General features: G+C 40.6%; 1 protein-coding gene across 4 annotated transcripts in view; it reads left to right on the top strand.

Annotated features, from left to right (window-relative positions):
* The first annotated feature begins 3193 nt into the window (after nucleotides 1-3193).
* The window catches only part of ANO5 (anoctamin 5), a 58570-nt gene continuing 42197 nt past the window's right edge, over nucleotides 3194-19566 (top strand). For 2 of the 4 annotated variants that reach the window (XM_064426208.1, XM_064426206.1), the window contains exons 1-3: nucleotides 3194-3363; nucleotides 13128-13172; nucleotides 15469-15533. In XM_064426208.1, coding sequence (XP_064282278.1) covers nucleotides 3303-3363; nucleotides 13128-13172; nucleotides 15469-15533 — 171 coding nt within the window. In that variant the 5' untranslated portion in view covers nucleotides 3194-3302. The remainder of the gene's footprint in view (nucleotides 3364-13127; nucleotides 13173-15468; nucleotides 15534-19566) is intronic. The other 2 variants (XM_064426209.1, XM_064426207.1) reach the window with 1 other exon arrangement.

The raw sequence follows: 19566 nt of genomic DNA, 5'->3' as shown, positions 1-19566 counted from the left end.
AGACACCAAGGTCAGTGGAGAAGGAGGCAGAGGAGGTGCTGCAGGTGCCAGAGCTGAGATTCCTCTGCACCCATGGTGAGACCATGGTGAAGCAGCTGTGTCCCTGCAGCCCCTGGGGATCCAGGGGGATGCAGAGATCCACCCCCAGCCCCCGGGGATCCAGGGGGATGCAGAGATCCACCCCCAGCCCCCGGGGATCCAGGGGGATGCAGAGATCCACCCCCAGCCCCTGGGGATCCAGGGGGATGCAGAGATCCACCCCCAGCCCCCGGGGATCCAGGGGGATGCAGAGATCCACCCCCAGCCCCTGGGGAGGTGCCCATGCCAGAGCTGGGGGATGCCTGGGCAGGGCTGTGATCCAGTGGGAGACCCGGTGCAGAGAGGGGCCCTGCTTCCAGGCCGGAGCAGCCTGTCCTTGGAGAGCTGCACCCCGTGGAAGAGTGACCCATGCCACAGCAGTTTTGGGAGGACTGTGTGCCCGTGGGGGGAATTCACACTGCAGCAGGTGTGGCAGGCCTGCTGCCCGTGACAGTGGAACCGTGACAGAGAAATTAATGGAGAACTGCCTCCTGTGGGAGGGACCCCACGGCCTCACAGGGAAAGGCTCCTCTCCCTGAGCACTGGAAGAAAACCTTGGTGATGAACTGCCAAAACCCCCATGCCCTGTCTCCCTGTGCTGTTGGTGAGAAGGAGGCAGGGGCTGGGGGGAAAGAAAAGGTGGTTTAAGGGCTTCTTTTACTTCTCATTATCCTCTTCTGTTTTGTTAATAATAAATGCACTTTGTACCTCTAAGTTGAGGCTGTTTTGTCCTTGGAGTATTTTCTTCTGGCCGCTATCTCAACTCATGAAGCCTTCATCAAATTTTTTTCTCTCCTCTGCCCAGCTATGGCAGGGAAGGGCAAGCGAGCAACTTTTATGGGTGCCTGGCATTTGGCGAGCTTCAAACCATGAGAATTTCTTGGTGGCGAACGTGGGCATCCATTCTGCTACCTCTCACAAAAAAACTCAGGCTATATTTTCACAGATGCTTCAGTGCCAAAAGTTTTAGATAATCTTCTAAGTAGAATTTTTAAAGTTGTCATCTCAGGTTGTATTTTAGGATTTCTTTTGAACAGCCTTGGGCTGTCTACCTGAGACAACAATAGGCACTGAGATATCTTTTAAATCTTGTCCTCCAATCCACCAATTTTGTGTTTCATTTTAATTTTTTTTTTTAAATGTGAAGGCCTAAGGCATGGTTTGGAAAAGGCCAATCAATGGAAAGGAAGACTTGTAAGAGATACAAACGACCTGTTCTCCTTTAGCACTAACAAAGGATTACCCTTTGCCACTGAATATACTAAGTATATTCACTGCCAGCAGTTTTGGTGAGGCTTGCTACTTTTACCCACAGCTTTCTACTTATTTTATTGCTTTTTGGTTTATGTGTGCACTGTATTAGAAATAGTACTCCAAAAGCAGAAATATTATGGTGTATCTGGCTACTGCATTAATATTATAGGAATAAAATTGTGTGGTTCACCATCTCTTCCTTTATTTTGGCCTTACCTGTTGCTTGGAGTGATTTGTAGAACTGAAAGCCCCCAAAAAACACAAACCAATAACATGATTATTTGGTTCAATTTGTTGACATAAGTCATGCATCACTTTATCAGCATTCCTTATTCAGAGTGAAACTGGAAGGTGGGAGGGAAAAAAGGTGTGTGCACTTGGGAAGGAAGTGTGGTCCTAGATCACTTGGGCAAACTGTGAAACCACTGAGTCAGACAATGACTGGTTCAACTCTGTATATGCAAGAAAATTCAACACTGGACATTGCACAGATCTCCTGTGCACCTCCACAGATTCCTCATTCTGGAGGAGCATCCTTCTGTCCCACCCCTACCACAGGCCACTGTGTAATTTGCACAAAGCCAGTGCTCAACACACTATCAGCCTGTGCAATTACAAGGGTCATTAAAATCTTCTTTGGCGTTCTGGCTGAGGCATTTACACAGTTTTAGGTATGGTTGGGTTTGCTCCTGGGTGGAGCTGGGAACACCGAGCGTGCAATTAGGAGGAAAACTGAGCAATGACCATGGCAGTTCTTGCTGTTTCTGGCTCTTGTTGAATAGCAACTCTAATTGCATCTTCTGTGGGCATAAACGCATTTATCCAAGATATGTAGTGCTAGGAGGAAATTAAAGGCTTAGAAGTACAGCTCTTAAATAGAGCCTAGTGATCTGGTGCACTGTATGCAGTCACAAGATGTTTCAGGGCACCCTTTGGTGCACCAAGCCCATCCTCTTTGTTCCCACCATCCCGCGTTGGGACATTAAAACCCCGACTAAACATCTTAGGCTTTGGAGAGCAAGCAGACACAAGATTTTTAGGTCTTGCTCCTGACTAAAAATACACTCCTTGAAGCAGTTATTTTGCACAAATAAAGGCTTAGTACTGTACATAGATCTGAAAACAAGCCCAGCAACTCAACTGACTGACTTAATTAACTTTTTATTAAGCATTCCATTAATTCTTATTGGTCATGAATGTGCTGTTGTGTTACAGCTGCCTAAGTAACAAAACTCCCTGTCAGTTTGGTATGTAATACGATTACTCAGGTAACAGAAGATGAATATACAAAAAGTTCATTTGAAACAAGGCCTGAGCTTATATTAATGAACAAAAAAAAATGTATTAAATACATATACTGAACAAAGACTGTTGGAAACTGTCTCAGATGATTGAAGGAAGCAATAAGAAGCTAGGGCTGTTAGACATGGCAATGGTAGCAGCTCCAGGAGCAGGGACAGCAGCTGTCAGCGGAGCCTCTCGAGTTAAGAGTTACATTTCTTCATAGCAGCTTTTATGGGTCTAAGTTTTGGGTTTGTGATAAGAACAGTGTTGATAGCAAAGGGCTGGTTTAGATATGGCTGAGCAAGAAACGCTTGCGCTGAGTCCAGGCGCGTCCTGCTCCTGTGGGTGCACAAGCAGCTTGGGGGGGACCCAGCCGGGACAGCTGAACCCATACCACACACAGCATGCACGCCGCTCCCAGGCACTCTGCCCAGTTTCTGGGGTTGTCCCGTAGAGGCCAGCACAGCGCTGGCCCCGCCGCCCTTCCGCCCGGGGGCACGGCCCGGCTCGGCTCGGCGGGGCTCCCGGCCCGGCCCGGCCCGGCCCGGCGCGGCGCGGAGCCGCCCCGCTCCGCTGAGCTCCGCTCCGCCCCGCGGCAGTGCGCATGCAGGAGGCGGCTCCGCGCCCTGAGTCACCGCTCCGCTCCGCGGCCGCTCCCCAGCCGCAGCAGCGGAAAGGCGGCCACCATGAACCGCTTGGGGAAGAAAGCGAATGAGACCCTCATCGAGATGGCTCTGTCGGCCGACGGTAGGAGAGGGCGGGGAGGGGGGATCGTGGTTCTGTGCCGCCCTTGCCCCCCGGGGCACGGGGAGCGGAGGCGAGCGTAGTGTGGGGGGTCGGGGGGGCTCCGGTTCCTCCCCAGGATCTGCAGGCCGGCGTCTGTGAGGTGGGGCTGATCCCGGGTGAATCCTGATCTCTCGCCCATCGAGCTTTTAATCCTTGGGCTTTCACTTGAGCAGAACAAAACCACTTTTCCATGAGCACCATCCAGCTGTGACTCGATCTTTATAATCCTCAAATAAAATCTTGAAGCTGAAGGTTCTCGTATCAGCACCCTGCCAAGAACAAAAACTAGAGAATCCGCTTGATTTTTATCTTAAAAGACCCAGCAGATACCAAGGTCCCTCTGCCGGACAGCAAACTTCCAGCCTCCCCCGAAGCACCGGCGGGGATGGGGCGCTGGCTCCCGGGAGCTGAGGTTGCCCTTACCAGGAGGCTGCGAGCAGAGCGGGTCCCCTCGCTTCGGGAGGTGCCAGCAGCCTTCTTCCCCCTCGCCCCGTCCCAGATGCGCTGGCACCCCTCAGCTTCGGATAGACTCTGCGGCAGGGGATGTGCAGCCAGTGGGTTTGTGTCAGGACCTTGCTTTTTTGCTGTAGCCATGTTACAGTTTCCACTTCATGTCACTAAGGTATGTCATTACTTAAAATAAATGTGGTCATATTAGGATTTTGTGAAATAACATGATGCAAGTGTATGTTTATCAGCCCCTCACCTGGCAACGTGAATCAACAGTCAGAAGAAAGAGCATGTTGATGTTTTCAGAATAAGACTGTATAGGGTCTTTTTTAAAAAAGGAAAATGCTGACCTAGAAAAATTTATTTTTTGGAAATAATGCTTTGCCATTAGTCCTAGAAGTGAAAATCTTAAAGCCAGAAAGAACCACTAAGTCCCTGTGTTGGCTTCTCGGGTTATCTGTTCTCCTTCACAACTTGACTGCGCTGTCTCTTTTAGAAAAACATATATAGTGCCCTTTTAAACACCTTGAGCCCTAGCAGCAAATCATAATTTTCAAAATATTTGGCAGTCTTGTTTCAGAGAGGTGTGATGGCAATATTGACTGTGAAATTATCCAAAAGAAGCTCTTTGTGGTGACAGCAAGGAGGGATGTGTGGCTGTGGGGAGGCAGGCGTCCGCAGCAAGTGTCAGACGAAGGTTTGCCCTCTCTGGGAAGGCCTGATGGAGCTGGCAGGCTTCTTAGGAACCCGAGCAGATGGATATTACAGCCTCTTGGCCAGCGATCCTGTTCCAAAGGGGATGTGAGAGACCTGAGTCATTGCCCATCCCACTGCCTGGGGGCGATGAAAAGTGCTAGGACTAAGCTGCCCTCTCCATGGGTTATTCTTCTGAAGTACCTTGGGACTAAAAAATATTTACAGAACACACAAAATATTCCTATTTACGGAATGATTCTATGAAGTCAGATTTGTAAACTTCATTCCATATTATTCAGTTTTCCCATGAGCATTGTGGGGTTTTATAGTCATAAATAGTGACTATAAGGAGATTTGAGGGGTTTCAGTGTTCAAGGATGGTTAAGAAGGGTTTGTCATATAGTAGCACATAACTCTCCATACCAGATCATATTCTAATGCAGTTCAATTTTAATTAACCACTTTTCTTAAACAGAAACAAATTGAATATGGGGTGAAGTGAGTAGGCTTTTTAAAAGTTGTGTTAACTTGTTGCCCAAAAGTCTCTCAAGGTTAAAAACCCCACAGAAAATTAATTAAAATATTGTTTAGAAAAATTAACAGCAGAACTTCTTATAGACCTAAATATATGCTTTGTGCCTTTTAGGAAAAACCTCTTAAGGGTCTAGATGTGTACAGGCAGGGCCTGTGTAAGTCAATAGGAACAAGGCAGGAGAGAAAACATCTGCTACTTTTTTTCTTTAAAGATGTGTTTGTATTTGGATAGTATGTGTGTATTTATTTCTGGTTTACTACTGCTTTTCATTAAACTTGAACGCTGGGGAACAGGTTATGGGGTGCAAAACTGTCTACCAGCAACAGAAAGTTTAACTTGCCTGTTTAGAGCCTGTGTGTTGAAACTTTTACCTTGAAGGAAGCTTCCTGGCTTCCTGCTGAATTACATCTGTGTGAGGTAAAAAATTCCAATTTTGTGTTTGTAATTTTGCTTTCTGTTGGAAGGTGTGTGTCATATACCCCAAATATGAAAGCCTAAGAAAACTGAACCTACAAAATTGGAATGTAAATATCAGAGGAAGAAGACTGTAATATGTTGCTAGGGTTACTTATGTCTACATTCACTTTCAGGAGCTTTTTTTTCCCCAGCATGTTAATGCTGCAGTAGCGTGTTGTGGGATCTGTCCCAAGCCTGCTTTTTTTGGAAGCTTGCTGTTGGCTCCATGCCAACAGCTTTTTGATTTGAAGTATGCTGCCTTTGTACACATGGCTCCTCTTCCAGAACTTCCAGGAGCCTGGTTTGTGTTCAAAACGCTCTAAGTTATCTTAATTCAAATGCTTACTTAAGTTGGTTGTCATCTTGCTTATTTCCCTCTGAGAAAGGTGGAAAAACACCGGTGAAAGCCAGTGGTGCTTGTGCCACGACAGTGCTTGTGCCGCTGTGTTGGCACCTTGCAATACCTCAGCAGTCAGGGCCAAATCCTGCTGTTATTTAATAAAATGATACTGAACTTTTTTATGAGAATTCATACCAGTAACATAAAATACAGGCCTCTGTTCAAAACTACGTCTGTCTCTAATTACTGGCGCAGTGTATGTAGTAATTTCTGATCTATTTGTGGAAACGTTGAATGGGATATCGTGTTCCCACAGGCCTAAACCAAAGGGTTTCTTAAGAGGAAAGCTGTTTGATAGTTTGCTCCTAGGTAATGAAATAAAAGCTCCAAGGAATTTAGACATAGTTCATAGTATAAAAGGCAGGGGAGAAAATACTCTCTTAGCCCAACCAATGTCTGGTTTCTGAGTGGAATTTCGTCACTGCAGGGGCACGGTGTAAATACAGGTTGGTTATTGGAAGTTAAACCTCTGTAACAGAAAACTCCTGTTTGTAGTAGGAAAACCTGCTTTTGGGAACTCATCCCAACAAGTTGTATCATATCACTGTATAGCTCTGGCGCTTTTAATGCAAAAATGAAAACATCAAGCCCATTCCACTGCAGCTGTTAAATACAGATTTTTTTCCAAAGATAGTGTCAGTCAAAAAAAAAATTACTCTTGGCCAGCATTTTCATTTTAGGTGAGCACCCTGCATATGGGATTAAACTCACTGTCTGCAGTTCAGTAAGTAGCAAAGGAAGGATTAAGTCCCCTGCATGCCATTTAAATCCAGTAGCAATTATGTGGGATATTCAGGCCACATTTTGGGAAGCTGGGAAATAAAGGTGGATTCATAGAATCATTAAGGTTGAAAAAGACCTCTAAGATCCCTCAGGTCTGAACTGAGTGATTGCTCTGCCATCAGAGGTGAAAGCATTTTAGTCTGTTTGTAAGAAGAATTTCACCTTCTCCTTCAGAATATGAAAGAAAATGCTCTGCAGCTGTCTCTCCCTCACAATAGCTCCTGGAGGAATGGTTTGGTTCAGTGGTGGAGCAGAGATTCTGGATTGTGAATGCCAAATAAACACCAAGAAAGCCACCAGCATCTCTTCTGGTGTAAGGCAGAGTCCCTCTCCATCAGTTTGCTGCTCAGGCATTGCCTGGTGTGCTGTGCTGTTCTGAGGTGTTCCCTACAGAAATAAACTGATAACTGTATTATAAAATGGAAGTACACTTTAACCTTTATGAACAAAGACTTAATAATTACTGTGATACAAGGAAACAGTAGGATAAGATAAAAGGGCATTGATGAAAATGTCCTTCAAAAATCATGCTGGAGAACTGTTGGCATATAATTTGAAAAAAAAACCAAAAAACCAAAAAACCAAAAGAACGAACAAAACCACCAAGAAACCAAATACCATGTCTTGGTAGTTTGTATCTTCAAAGCCATGAGTTGCATATGCACATGGAGGAGACAAATAATCATCTAACCTAAACAAGTCATCAGGAAGGTGTAGGTAATGAGAAAATGTGATCAGATGTTAGGAGGTCAGGTAATAATGTACTGAACTTTTGCACTAGTTTTTATTGTGATCTGGGGATTGAACCAAAGAGCAGTGTAATTACCAGGTTGTATATTCTTATCTAGCAGTAATTTTATTATATTTGGTGATAGCTTTCCACGTGCATATGTGTGTAAATGCAGAAAGGGGAAGGAAGGTTCTTGTGTTGTATTGCTAGGGATAGTACTTGCAGTTATAACATAGTTATGGAGGGATTTACTGTTATTTGCTGTGTGCTAAAGTTGAATAACATGTCAGAAATTATTTACAGATTGAAGTTTGAGTGTAGTTACACATTGTGTACACATATATTTTGTTGTAACAACATTTTGTGTTAGATTAAACACTGTGTGGGAGGAGCTGAGTCTATTGGGATTTGTTTACTTGAATTTTACTATATAGATATATGTTTTTCATTGAAGCCTAAAGCTGTTAAAGGTGTGGTGTTTTGTTCACCAGTGGCTCTCAGTGAGGACCAATAGACATGGTGAAGTTCCAAACACATTTTTTTAGGAAGTGAATATATCTTTGCATGAAGGGCAGTCTTCTAACTGGAAATCCCAAGGGACTCTCTTCTTCTTTACTAGGCTCTAAAGGGTAAATATGAAATTTGAGGCCTTTGGCAAGATAGCAGAAAACCAGCAAACCATGTGGGTAGAACTCCTGATGCAGATGGTTGTCCTTTCATTTGCTGTAATACCCCTAAATTAGAAAGGGCCCTGTGGTTTTGTTATTCAAAGGATTTGTCTTAACTGTTGGGTAGGAAATCAGAAAGTCTATGTTTGCACCATTTATAGTGTGCTAGAAATATACCATGCCAGCAAGTAATGGCTAGCAGATGTGGATTCCAGGCCACTTGGTTCTGCCAACCACTTTGCCTACTCTAATTCTGTTAATTGACTGGTGCTTACATAAAAAAAGTTTAGGCAATGGAAGACCTGGCCCATTGCCCTGATCATTTTCTTGATTGATAGGAACAGTTTCTCTTTGGGATCACTATAGGAATTCCAAATATGTTCCATCATTTTTAAAGTAATTTGGACAAAATGCCAATTCTTGCAATTCTTGTAAGTCTTGCAAGTCTTGCATTTGTTTATAAAACATCTTCCTATACTGATATATTTTTATGTTGTGTAATGTGAAAAAATTAATTACTTGGTGAATACAATAGCAAAATTTACAATGATGCATTTCACTGGAAGCATAACCAGAAAAGTACTGAGTGAGGCAGAGCATAAAGAACCAGAAGGAATAAAAATTTACTGTTTAAATTGGCCATCTAATATGTGTGGATAACATGAAATTGAGGAATAGCAGAGGACAGTAAATTTGATTTTTTGTAAAAAAAATATGTTGCTATATTTGCATCATTAGTTTCCTAGTTTATTTATCCCTTTTCATTTACAACATCTATAGAAGACCTCTCATACAAGGGTAGGAACATAATGTGTGTGCACAGAATGAATAGTTCATTGGGCCCTGCACTACTTTTGGGTGCTTGTGTATGGCAAATGTGGAAAGAAATTGGAGATTCTGTTGCCTAAGGGTTTACATCAGTGATTTCAGTGGAAGCTGGAGAAATGGAGTAATGAATGATGCTGTTCATTGTATCTCTGGGCACGCTAGGAAAGCAAGTCTGTGCCTAACACTTCTTGGTGTGCTCGTGGTTCCATTGGGTTGTGATGAAAAACATTCCCACAGTTCCTCTTTCTTCATCGTACCTTGAAGGAGAGGCAAGAGCACCTGGCACTTCCATGGATGTGCAAGGCCATTGCTGGAGCTGTTTGCTTGCCTCTGCAGTCAGTAGTGCTGATGAAACCTGGCCCCAAATATATAAATACTCTTAAAGGCAGACAAGCACAGCCCCAGTGCTTCATGACTTGTCAGAACTCCTGCAGTCTGGTGTTTCTACCACCCTGTTCTGCTGATATTTGTCATTCTAGTCCCTCTTACTTGCATGCATGTCAGTGCTGTGCAGTTTAAAAATACCTGACTTTATCTGACTATTCCTAGTCTGGGCTTTCTTTTTAAACTGCATTTGAACTTATTAATCAGTTTGTGTCTTGTCATTCTGCAGAACAATGATACCTGGGAGGTCGGAATGTCACAGTGTGCTTTGAGTCTTGCCTGTGCTGGTACATAAAATACAGTGATGGTTGTTACCTGAATTGCATTAACATGCCCTTCAAGTTCTGTGTTACAATACTATGTGGGGTTTTTTGCTAAAAATAGATTTGCACAACTTCTCTTTTTGTTTAATATATTCCCTTTTTTGCTATTCCAGTGGCTTTTAATCAAAAGGGGAGGTGGTTTTGTGGTTCTTTAAAAGGGAAGCAGCTGAAGGTAAACATCCCATTTTGATTTAAAATACCCAGTTACTATACTGGAGATTAGGACTAGGATTACGTGTCTTTTCCAAATGCTAAATGAGATTTTTTTACTGTTAGGAACAAAAAAAAAGTTAGAACAGATTTCCAAATATTTATGCCTGTGTAAAATAGTTATTTTTCTTTTAATTCTGACATGTTGATAAATACCTGTTCTCTGGAAGTACTTGTTTAATGATAAAACACATGAAGAAAATTAATATATCAGTGAAGCAGCCTATACTTGAACGCAGTCTTCTTTTTAAGGGACTAATAAGATTCTTTCAAAATAATCCAAATGTATTTTCTTGGATTCACTGAGAATGTTTTCATTGTTAGATAGTTTTAAATTTTTAGAAGCATCTCTGTGTGTGCATGAATCACCATCTCAGACATCATTTTAGGGCTGAACCTTTGGCACAGCAGCACAGTTACTACTCTTCAGACAATACCAGCTGGAGTAATAACCTTGTCTTGCTTTCTTACAAGTCAGTTAGGTGGGTTTCCAGTTCCCAGTGGCAGCTCCATCCAGCTCTGGAGGATGTGATCAGTATGTGCCTAAGTTTAGTTGAGAAGTCATTGTAAAGCTGCTTTCCTTAGATATGGAAGCACTTGCCATAGTCATTGTGATGCTTGCTTGGAGGGAGTGACTCATTTCTCTTTCCTGTTGGCCAGGCCTGGTCATCGAATAATGTCAGGGGGTTTATTAAGATGGTAACTTCATGACATCTAGGAATAATGTTTTCTTTCATAGCATGTTAAAGATGAATATTGGGAATTTTCTTCATAAGTACATAGTAGCTACTTCATAACAATTGCAATGTAAGTTTCAGGATTTGTTAGGATTTTTGTTGGTTTGTTTGTTTGTTTTCATTTTACCTGGACCATCAAAATTTTGCTTTAGGGATAGGCATGTGTGTAAACTAATATGCCAATGTGTCAGACATATGTAGAACAGTGTCAGTGGTCTGAAAGCTCCTTGCTTGGTTTTGTTGGCTGAAAAGGATGCTGTTATTGTGTCTAAGAAAATTGTGGAAATAATTGAAAGCAGAATTTTGGAATCAATGCTGAAATAGCAGAATCTACAGTAATACTGTCTTGCTGCTGCTAAACAATGCAGTTTATCAACACCTGCATGAGAATCCTGTCTGTGGCTTTTCCTTTGAATTCCTTTGGCATAGCTATTCCTTTGGAATAGCTTTGTCACAGATCTTAGGTGCGCAAATGCAGATGATTTTCTAGTTTTAGTAGCAAAAGAAATAATACACCTAATACGTAAATGTTTTTAGTGGTATAAACAATCTGTTAAGAACTGTACTTGGTGCACTTGAATCAGAGTTGTAGAAGTTGGAAGAAAGGAAAACTTAAAAGCCTTCTCTTGCTCTGTTTTCTGATGCAGAGTTACTCTGGACTGTGCCAGACTGCAGCATCTTCACACTAGCTGTACCTCAAGTGCAGCATCATCAGCCAAGCTTTTTTCTTTGCCATCTCCCAGCACACTTGGACTTACTGAGGGTGCTGAAGTAAAAGGATTGTCATCTTCCAGGGAAATTCTGGGTTAGGTACAGTTAAAGGGGCTGGAGCATCCATGGCTGTGACTGTGCTAGTTATTATAAAAGCCAAAGATTTTCTCACTGGCTTTTGAAGATGAGTAGCACAGTCCAGCCACACTTGTATGGCTAAAATGCCTTCTCTCCCTAGCAAGGCAGACTTCTCTGTAATACTGTTTTATTGACCAGATTCCAGTGTCCTCCAGAGTGTGCTTCTTCTCCATCTAGGAGAGTGCTGGAAGCTGAAAACGCTCTTCAAAGCTGAAACCATTTTTCAAAGTGCACCCATAGTTGAATGAGAAGTCCTGTGGTTAGGTCTGTCCTGGGCTTTTACGTGCTAGTTGAGGCACTGCTGTTGTGGCCAGGACATGACCTGTGTGACAGGTTGTATTTCTCCCAGGGAATGTACAGTTCCTTTTTTGGTGCCGCTTGCCTTGCTGCAGCTATTATCAGAAAACGGGGTCTATGGGAGGCCTTGATTTACAATGCCATCATTACTTTTTTGCAGTAGCACTGAACACATGTACTTTTGCCTTTTCCTAACTCATCAGTTTTTCCATGAAGAAAAATAAAGTGATTCTGGCACTGTGAACAAATTTGAAGTATTGTAGAATTTCTGATTGTTTAATTACACAAGAAGTCATTTTTTATGCTTGTTACAGAAATAATATTACAGTAATGAAGGTACCTGTTTTGTGAGTAAACTACTTATATTTTAAGAGATAAAATCAGTCTTGATTATATTCTTCAGTCTTCAGTACTGAATGTTAATTTGTGTTGTGGGCTACTGTTGTTCTCGTCATTCGGGTCTGTAATCGAAGTAGAAGTGGTCTGTAATTCTTAGGGGTGGCATACCAAAAGTTTCTAAGTAGGTTTCCCTGTGGTTGGGCGTAGTTTGAGACAGCATATGTTGCCTTTTACTGCAGAATTATAGGCCATATAAATGTTGCTTATTTACAGTAACGTGCACAGTGCCAAGGCACATGTGTTTAAGGAGTTGCACATAATAGCTGTGTGAAGAGTTGTGTGGCTGGTGAAGACATCAGTTTTATTGGGAAAGAGCCATTTCTTTTGGGTAGGATATATGCACTCCCATAAAGGTCAATGATTTGACCAAATACTAAAATGACACATTTCTGAAATAATTTAGTAAGCTTTAATAGTCATGGAGTTGTACTGGAGTTAGTTTTGAACAAAAAACATTTCAAAGCATTTCTGCTATTTATACAAATTTTATAATAAAGAGCCACTTAGTTTAGGAAGTGTCCTTGTTTGTTCTTGGCATGCAGATATTTCTAGGTCTATTTATATACATAAAAACATGTAGTGTTGAAGAACAAGGACATACCCTTAAATACAGAATTTTATCAGAATATTATTGTTTTACTCCCATCTTGAGATATCAAGCAGTAATTTCATGAAGAATTTTTAAAGTACTTTCTTGACTAGTAGAAACTATTATGGTCCTGTCTGTTGCTGCTAAGGAGAAGTGACATCCTTATTTATGTTGCTGAATAAGGTGCCTGGACTGAATGGTGAATGTTGGTGTTCCAGGAGGAGCCTGTGCCGTGCTTTCTGTCTAGGGTCACAGTCTCTGGTGTCCAAGGCTTATTCTTTTGCTTTATATGGTGGCTGTATTGGAAAGGATAGAGAAGAATTATGAAATGGGTTCATGATAAAGTGAATTTTACTTCTGGTTCTTACTGAAGTGTTTTTTCCTTTCAAAGATGACATTGCGATTCTCACCAAGTTCAAGCCATCACAGTCAGAAGGTATTGTACTAACCCATGTTTTACCGTCCTCATTTTTGTCTGTTTCCTCTGTCCTTTTGTCCTTTCTTTTTCTTTTTTTTTTTCTTTTTTTTTTCCTGCTGGGAGCCTCTTGCAAATCAGACTTTAGTTAATGTCAGTCATTGGTATCACATATGAGCCAGGCCTTTTGCAACGTGATTTGCAAGTCAGTTGTTGGCTATCTGTTGGCAGCTCTCCTGGTTAAGATCTAGTTGTGCATTTACATTAGTGGTGCTTGGTGCAGTTCTGGGATGGGGCCTCTTTACACCTTCCTGCAGGATTCGGGTGTGCATTGCTTGTGCTGCTCATGTTCAGGAATCTGATTACATGTTTTACAAGGAGTGGACATACTGAGTATGTTGTACTTTTCAGTTAATACATGTGTTATGTTCTCTTTTTACCTTCTCATGTGCTGCTCTAGGTTATTCAGGTTTATTCCAGTGGAGCAGAGGTATCAAGAGGATTTCCTTCCACAAGTTGCATAAGTAATCAGCTGTGGTACTGGGAAAGCAGTTAAAATTTGCAACTCTGAATTATAATTATTCTGAGATTAGACTTACACAATTACGGAGAGGATAAAATCCAGAACACCCCCCCCCCGCCCCAAGCTGTTATAGGTCATTGAATGAGTTCAAGTTCCCTCAGCAGTATAGAAAATAAAATGTCCCTGCTGCAGGGACAAGATGCCAGACTGTTTCTGCCTGGAATAGGAGAGTTGTGTGACAAAATATTTGGGTTTCTGCTGGTGGGCCCTGGGCTGGTACCTTTGGCCAAGTCTGCAGTAGCCAGCTGCCTCCCAGGGCTTTAGGCAGCACAGGTAGCAGAGCATGGTAGGGATGCTCCCATTCTTTACCCTGGTGTTCAGATTGTATCTACTAATACAGTTTTCCAGGTGTAGTTTTCTTTAGCAGAATAGCATGCAACAGTGTTAACTGTCTTGGCATTCAGAAACTTACTTGTTGTGTTTTACATACCATTGCTTGGTTTCTCATCATATCATATGTATAGTGTAAAAATTACAGAGACCGTTTTCTGTAAGTGAACTTCGAAAAAGAAAAAAAAATTGTAGGAAACAAAATGCACTCAAGCTGTACTCAAGTAGCTTATTATATATTTTTGAAGAAGCACTTTAAATCCTGCCTGGATGCAATTTTGATATCAAATGTTTGCAGATTATAAAAAGAATAGTAGGCTTGTTTTATTGGCAGAAATAATGTAATTGTCTTGACAGTGGTCCAGTGTAAGTCTGTCCAGTCGTAGCTATACTCAGCAATGCTTCCTTAATGAAGAAAGAAGATGAATCCTCTTTTCTGAAAAAAAGAGACATCATTTTTCAGTGCACGGTCTAGATTTTGATCAGCTATTTACAAAACTGCTTATCCTTTTCTGGTGGAGTAATTTAGATGCCTGATTGAAGAGACTGGTGTGCCTAATCAGCAGAGGTGGTTGTTTACAAAAACCTGCTTGGAGCAGGAGCCTAGCCTATGGGCTCAGAGTTGTTCTCCATAGGAAACTGGTGACTGTAAATTCAGAGGCACAAACTCAGCCAGTGTCTTGATCCAATTTAAGATCATGATGGTACTGAATAGGATTTTCCCTTTAGTATTAGCATTTTAGTAACAGTGTTTGATGAAATGGCTGTATTTGTAGGAAAGTCATGTTGGAGTTCACTACTCTCATTAAAATGAAGGCAGGCTTTTTTGTTTGGTTTATTTTATCAGTTGTTTTAGAGCTCGGTTTTTTTAGGGTTTGTTTGTTTTTTGAACAAGAAGCTAAGTAATTAAATTCATGTTACTATTCTTGATCCTGTTGTCATACCTCCATTACATGGGCATTTGTAATCTTGAGGTTATGCATCATTGACTCCTTAGCAAAAAAACACACCCTAATTTGATCTCTAGCAAACACTTCCATAGGTAATTGGACTTCCATAACTGAGGCAGCAAAGCTCTGAGTTGAAAGCCTCTTAGACCTAGCAGATACCTGAGACAAGAAAGATAAGTGATGTCAGCTGTTTTTTTTTTCTGTCACAGATAAAAATATATTTCTGTGAATGCAAGGTTACACCAAGGTAGTACAGGCTGAGTATATTGTGTCTTGCAGCATTTTTTCTCCTCCAAAGAACCATTCTTGAAGATTTTATGTATTATGAATATTATTTTCCATCCTTTATTTCTTCTTAGTTCCACGCCTTCAAGGTCCACATAATTTTCAGATATAGCAATGTTTTTTTAAAAAGGGATGTGTTTATGTGAATCTCTTTTTCAATGTTCCTTAGGGGAAGAATGCAATGGACCTGAAACTATTTCAACTGCAGGATCAGAAATCCCAAGCAGCTCTGAGGTAAGGTACAGTATGAATGGTGTTAATGTACTACTTGGTAGGAGGGAAGAAGAATGGTTGTTGTGAAAAAGACAATTAGTTTTTACTGTTTCTTTTAGATTGTCTTATACCTCCTTTTTATCCATGTAAAAATTTTCTTTCTGTATTGTTTTGAAAGAGCAAAGCCATGAATATGACATGACACTCACCGAGTCTCAGAATTACCAGTTTTAGTGCTACAACACAGTAGTGGCAGAAAACAATATGAGCTTAATGGTGTTTCCTGTATCAGTCTTGAAATGTTTTGACAGCTGGAAAAACATACTGGTTCTGTACCTGGTTTGTGCAGAACCAGTATGTTTTTCCAGCTAATATGAAATAGCATATCATGCTAATATATGAAATAATATTATTATTTCATATATATAATTCCATAATATATGTATGAAATAGCATATCATGCTAATATGAAATAGCATATCATATTGCTGGCTTGCTGGGGAAGTCAAGGCACACTAGAGTTCCACAGCTCTAGGAACCTTGTGACAGTGCAGCAAGGTTCATGAGAAAGCAAATGAAGATTTGAGTTACTAGGGTACCTCATTATGTGCAACATGAAAAGCATCATCAGCTATAAATTTTTTCAAGGTGTCTCATTGCTTAATATGTACAGTACACATTGTCTTGAAGAGGTAACACTGTGTGGCCAGTTGAGAAACTAGTTCAATATGAATTTTGAAAATGGCATTTCTACTTTGGTATTTTATGTTCATTCTTATTGTCTGATTTCTTTATTGTTGTTACATGCTTAGATGGAGATAGGAAGTTTTAGATAGGAAAAGAAACAGCCGTTCCGTCATCTTATACTGGCCGTGGGCACTGATCAAAGATTATGTCTGTTGAATTGAGTGTTGAAAAACTGCAGCTGTTCTGCTGAGCTTCTTAGAAGTAAAACATGTCCTCAGTATCTTCTGAGGACCAGATTGGAGATGATCACATCAAGGCAGAACTCAGAATGGCTTCCTAGATTACACAGATCTTTGTTTTCTTAGAACATTAAGCCATATCATCCCAATGTTTTAATAAATTTACCAGTTCCATTTTAAAACTTGTTCATATGTTCACCCTGTTCCCTTCTGAATCTGTTGTAGAAGTTGTAATCATCTTTTTCCCCAGGAAAACTTTCAGTGAATGGCCATATCAAATGCTTCACTGAACAATGGCCATCATGCCCTGATAAGCTGATTCTGAGCTACTTACATGTGAGTGGATGGAGATGACCAAAAGCTTGGAAGAAGTCAGTTCATGACTTAGGACATATGAAAAGGCAGGAAGCATGGGAGGAAGAGTGCAACATGTGTCATATGTGTAGGGAAATGGGATTTGAACTTTGTTTGAAGGATGAAAGATTCATGATGAGGTGGGAAAGGAGAAGACTTTGATCTTCAGCACATTCATGTTTGTGAAAAAGTTAATCTGGTTTTCCTTTCAAAAATCTCTCCTTGGTAACTTCATGCAGCCTTTTCTCTTGTTCTCTACTTACATGTTTCCTTACATAATTATTTTTCTTTATACGCTGCTATTAAATATCACGAAGTATTGTGATTGTCATATTAGCAATGTCAGAAAGTAGTTGATAACTTGGGGGTTTTTATTTCTTGCTTTCAATGTTCTCCCTGAGACAGCTTGTTTGGCCTTAGTTTGTTTCTGCAGATCAGGTGGTTATCTGATGTTTGCTTACATTTAAGTTAGTACTTTTCTTGTTTTGCCCTGTCCTACCCAATGAACCCTAAGACATTGTCATTTTTACGATTTTTACTTTCTGTGCATCAGCCAGATATAAAGTTACAGAGTTACTCTTGATCTTCTTGCCCAGTTTCACACTCTTATCAGCCATAACAGGCTTAGTTTTTGATGATTAATTTCCTAGAATTCAGGTTAAGTCTATATTTAAGAGTTCTTCTATTAATTATTTGCAATAGTAAGATAGCCCCTAATATTTTTTTTCATATTATGCTAATCTTTTATCTTCATGTGTTGTCACAGCTTCAGTTGTCTTCTGTATCTTCTGCATAAACTGGAAGAATTTCTTTTCACTCAGTTCTTTGCTAGGCTGTCTTTAACATCCTTGATGCATTCCTGTAGGAGTTCAGCAGGATCTTTTATCCCAGCATGGTTTCTCCTTTCACCAAGGCCCTTGTGAGCTCAGGCCAATATGCTTTGTTCTTGGCTTGATAGGTAGCACATTTCTCTATTAAATGATTTCACCTCTGTGATAGGCTGGCGATTTCCTTGTCACTTAGCAATGTTTCTGCAGGTAAAAAATATGAACATTTGGAATTCCTAAACCAATTCAAGTCAAATAATTTTAAAACAGAAATTGAATTAATTGAAAAAAACAACTTCCTTTCAGGTCACTGCTTCATCTTGCTCAGGCTGTAATTTCTTTTAGAAGAGAAAAGACACAACATCCAGTAACAGTATGCTTCTGTTCAGCAGCACAGAGAAAAAGCTAAGGCCTTATTGTTGATTTTGCCAACAGAGGGAAAAAAATAAATCTAGATTTAATATGGAGAGCAGAAACATTACCTGGCCATAATTCAGTGGTTGGTTGTTTTCCTTCTTCTTTGTTTTGTGATCTGCAAAGGAATGTGTGATTTGGATATAAGGAACAATGCAAGTAAAATAAAAAGTGAGGAACAGTCTGTAGTGAAGCCTGCCAGAATATATACAGAACTTTGATGAAATCCAGGACTCAAAAAGCATTGGAGCACCAATCAGTGGTGCATTTTGTCCTTCATGATTTTGCATTCTTGCCTATTTCACCCTGGATTTTTTCAATTTTTTTAAAACTGCTTCTTCTTGAGTCTCAATTTTCTTATTCTTAGATCTCCCACAGGACCAAAAGAAATAAGATCACTTGGACTTCATCAGCTTCTCATATTCCAAGACTTATAGCATAAATAATTTCTAGATGCTTTGTCATGCGGGGAGGCAAGGAGATGTTTTCCACAAAGAGCAGACTGGAGAAGGGGAAGAAAAAATTAATATAAAGGGGGTATTTTCAAATAAGTGCTGCAATGGGGACTGCTTCAGATTATGTCCTTGTTAAATCAGTAATACATAGACAGCCACATCTGTTAGGGATAGGTAAGTGTCTTCAGTCAATCCCTGAATAGGATCTACCTGAATCAGTCTTTATGGGGATCCTGTTCCAAGAAATACATAAATGCCTCTGAAAGTCCTTTCAACCAAATTGGAAAATGAATGAAATAAAACCTGAGAAACTTTTTTTCCTCTGTGCTTTCTATTTGTGCAGAAAGCACTCTAGAAAAATATACAACGGTGTGTCTGCTCAGCGATTGTAATTAGTTATTCAGGTTAATAAGTAAATGAAGCTGAAACACACTGGCAAAACAGAGTTCCTGTGCCTTAGAGGAAAGAAGATCACTCAGTTATTTCACTATTGGAGGAAAGGTTAAAAATTTGAATTTGTATTACATTTTCTAATAGTAAAAGTTCATGCCATTCAGATGGAATAAATGTAAAATTAGTAGAGCTTTTGTGTAAAATTGAATCACCAGTTTGTAGTTCATCAACATCTGTAGAGGTCCATCTATACTAGATTTGTTATTCCAGTTAAGAAGCACAGAGTAATTTGAGATGTTTGCTTGGTGTGCGTGTGGACTCTACCTCATAAAAGGCAGGTGATGGCACTACTGTCTGAGTAAGACTGCAGGAACTGTGCCCTGTTCTGCCTGTAAGGAGATAGGAATTGATTTCACACGGTTATACATTAAATGTTTACCTTTCTATTAATTTCACACCAAGAAAATGCTTGCTAAAAATTCCTGTTAATCAGGATTTTCCATAATGTCACTTGATCATAAAAAAATGTATGAACAAGCTGTCTTTATTTAAGCCTGGTTAGCAGAAGTAAATTGGCAAATTTATTAAAGCAATGCATTTTTACCACAATTATGGCTTGACTCATAGGCTGTGTTTTCTTTAGAGCAGCAGGTGCTGCAGGTGTTCCAAATTAATTGGTTGATGT

Source organism: Passer domesticus, chromosome 6 (assembly GCF_036417665.1).
Source record: "Passer domesticus isolate bPasDom1 chromosome 6, bPasDom1.hap1, whole genome shotgun sequence".
Taxonomy (NCBI): Eukaryota; Metazoa; Chordata; class Aves; order Passeriformes; family Passeridae; genus Passer; species Passer domesticus.
This window is presented reverse-complemented; position numbering and strand designations above follow the sequence as displayed.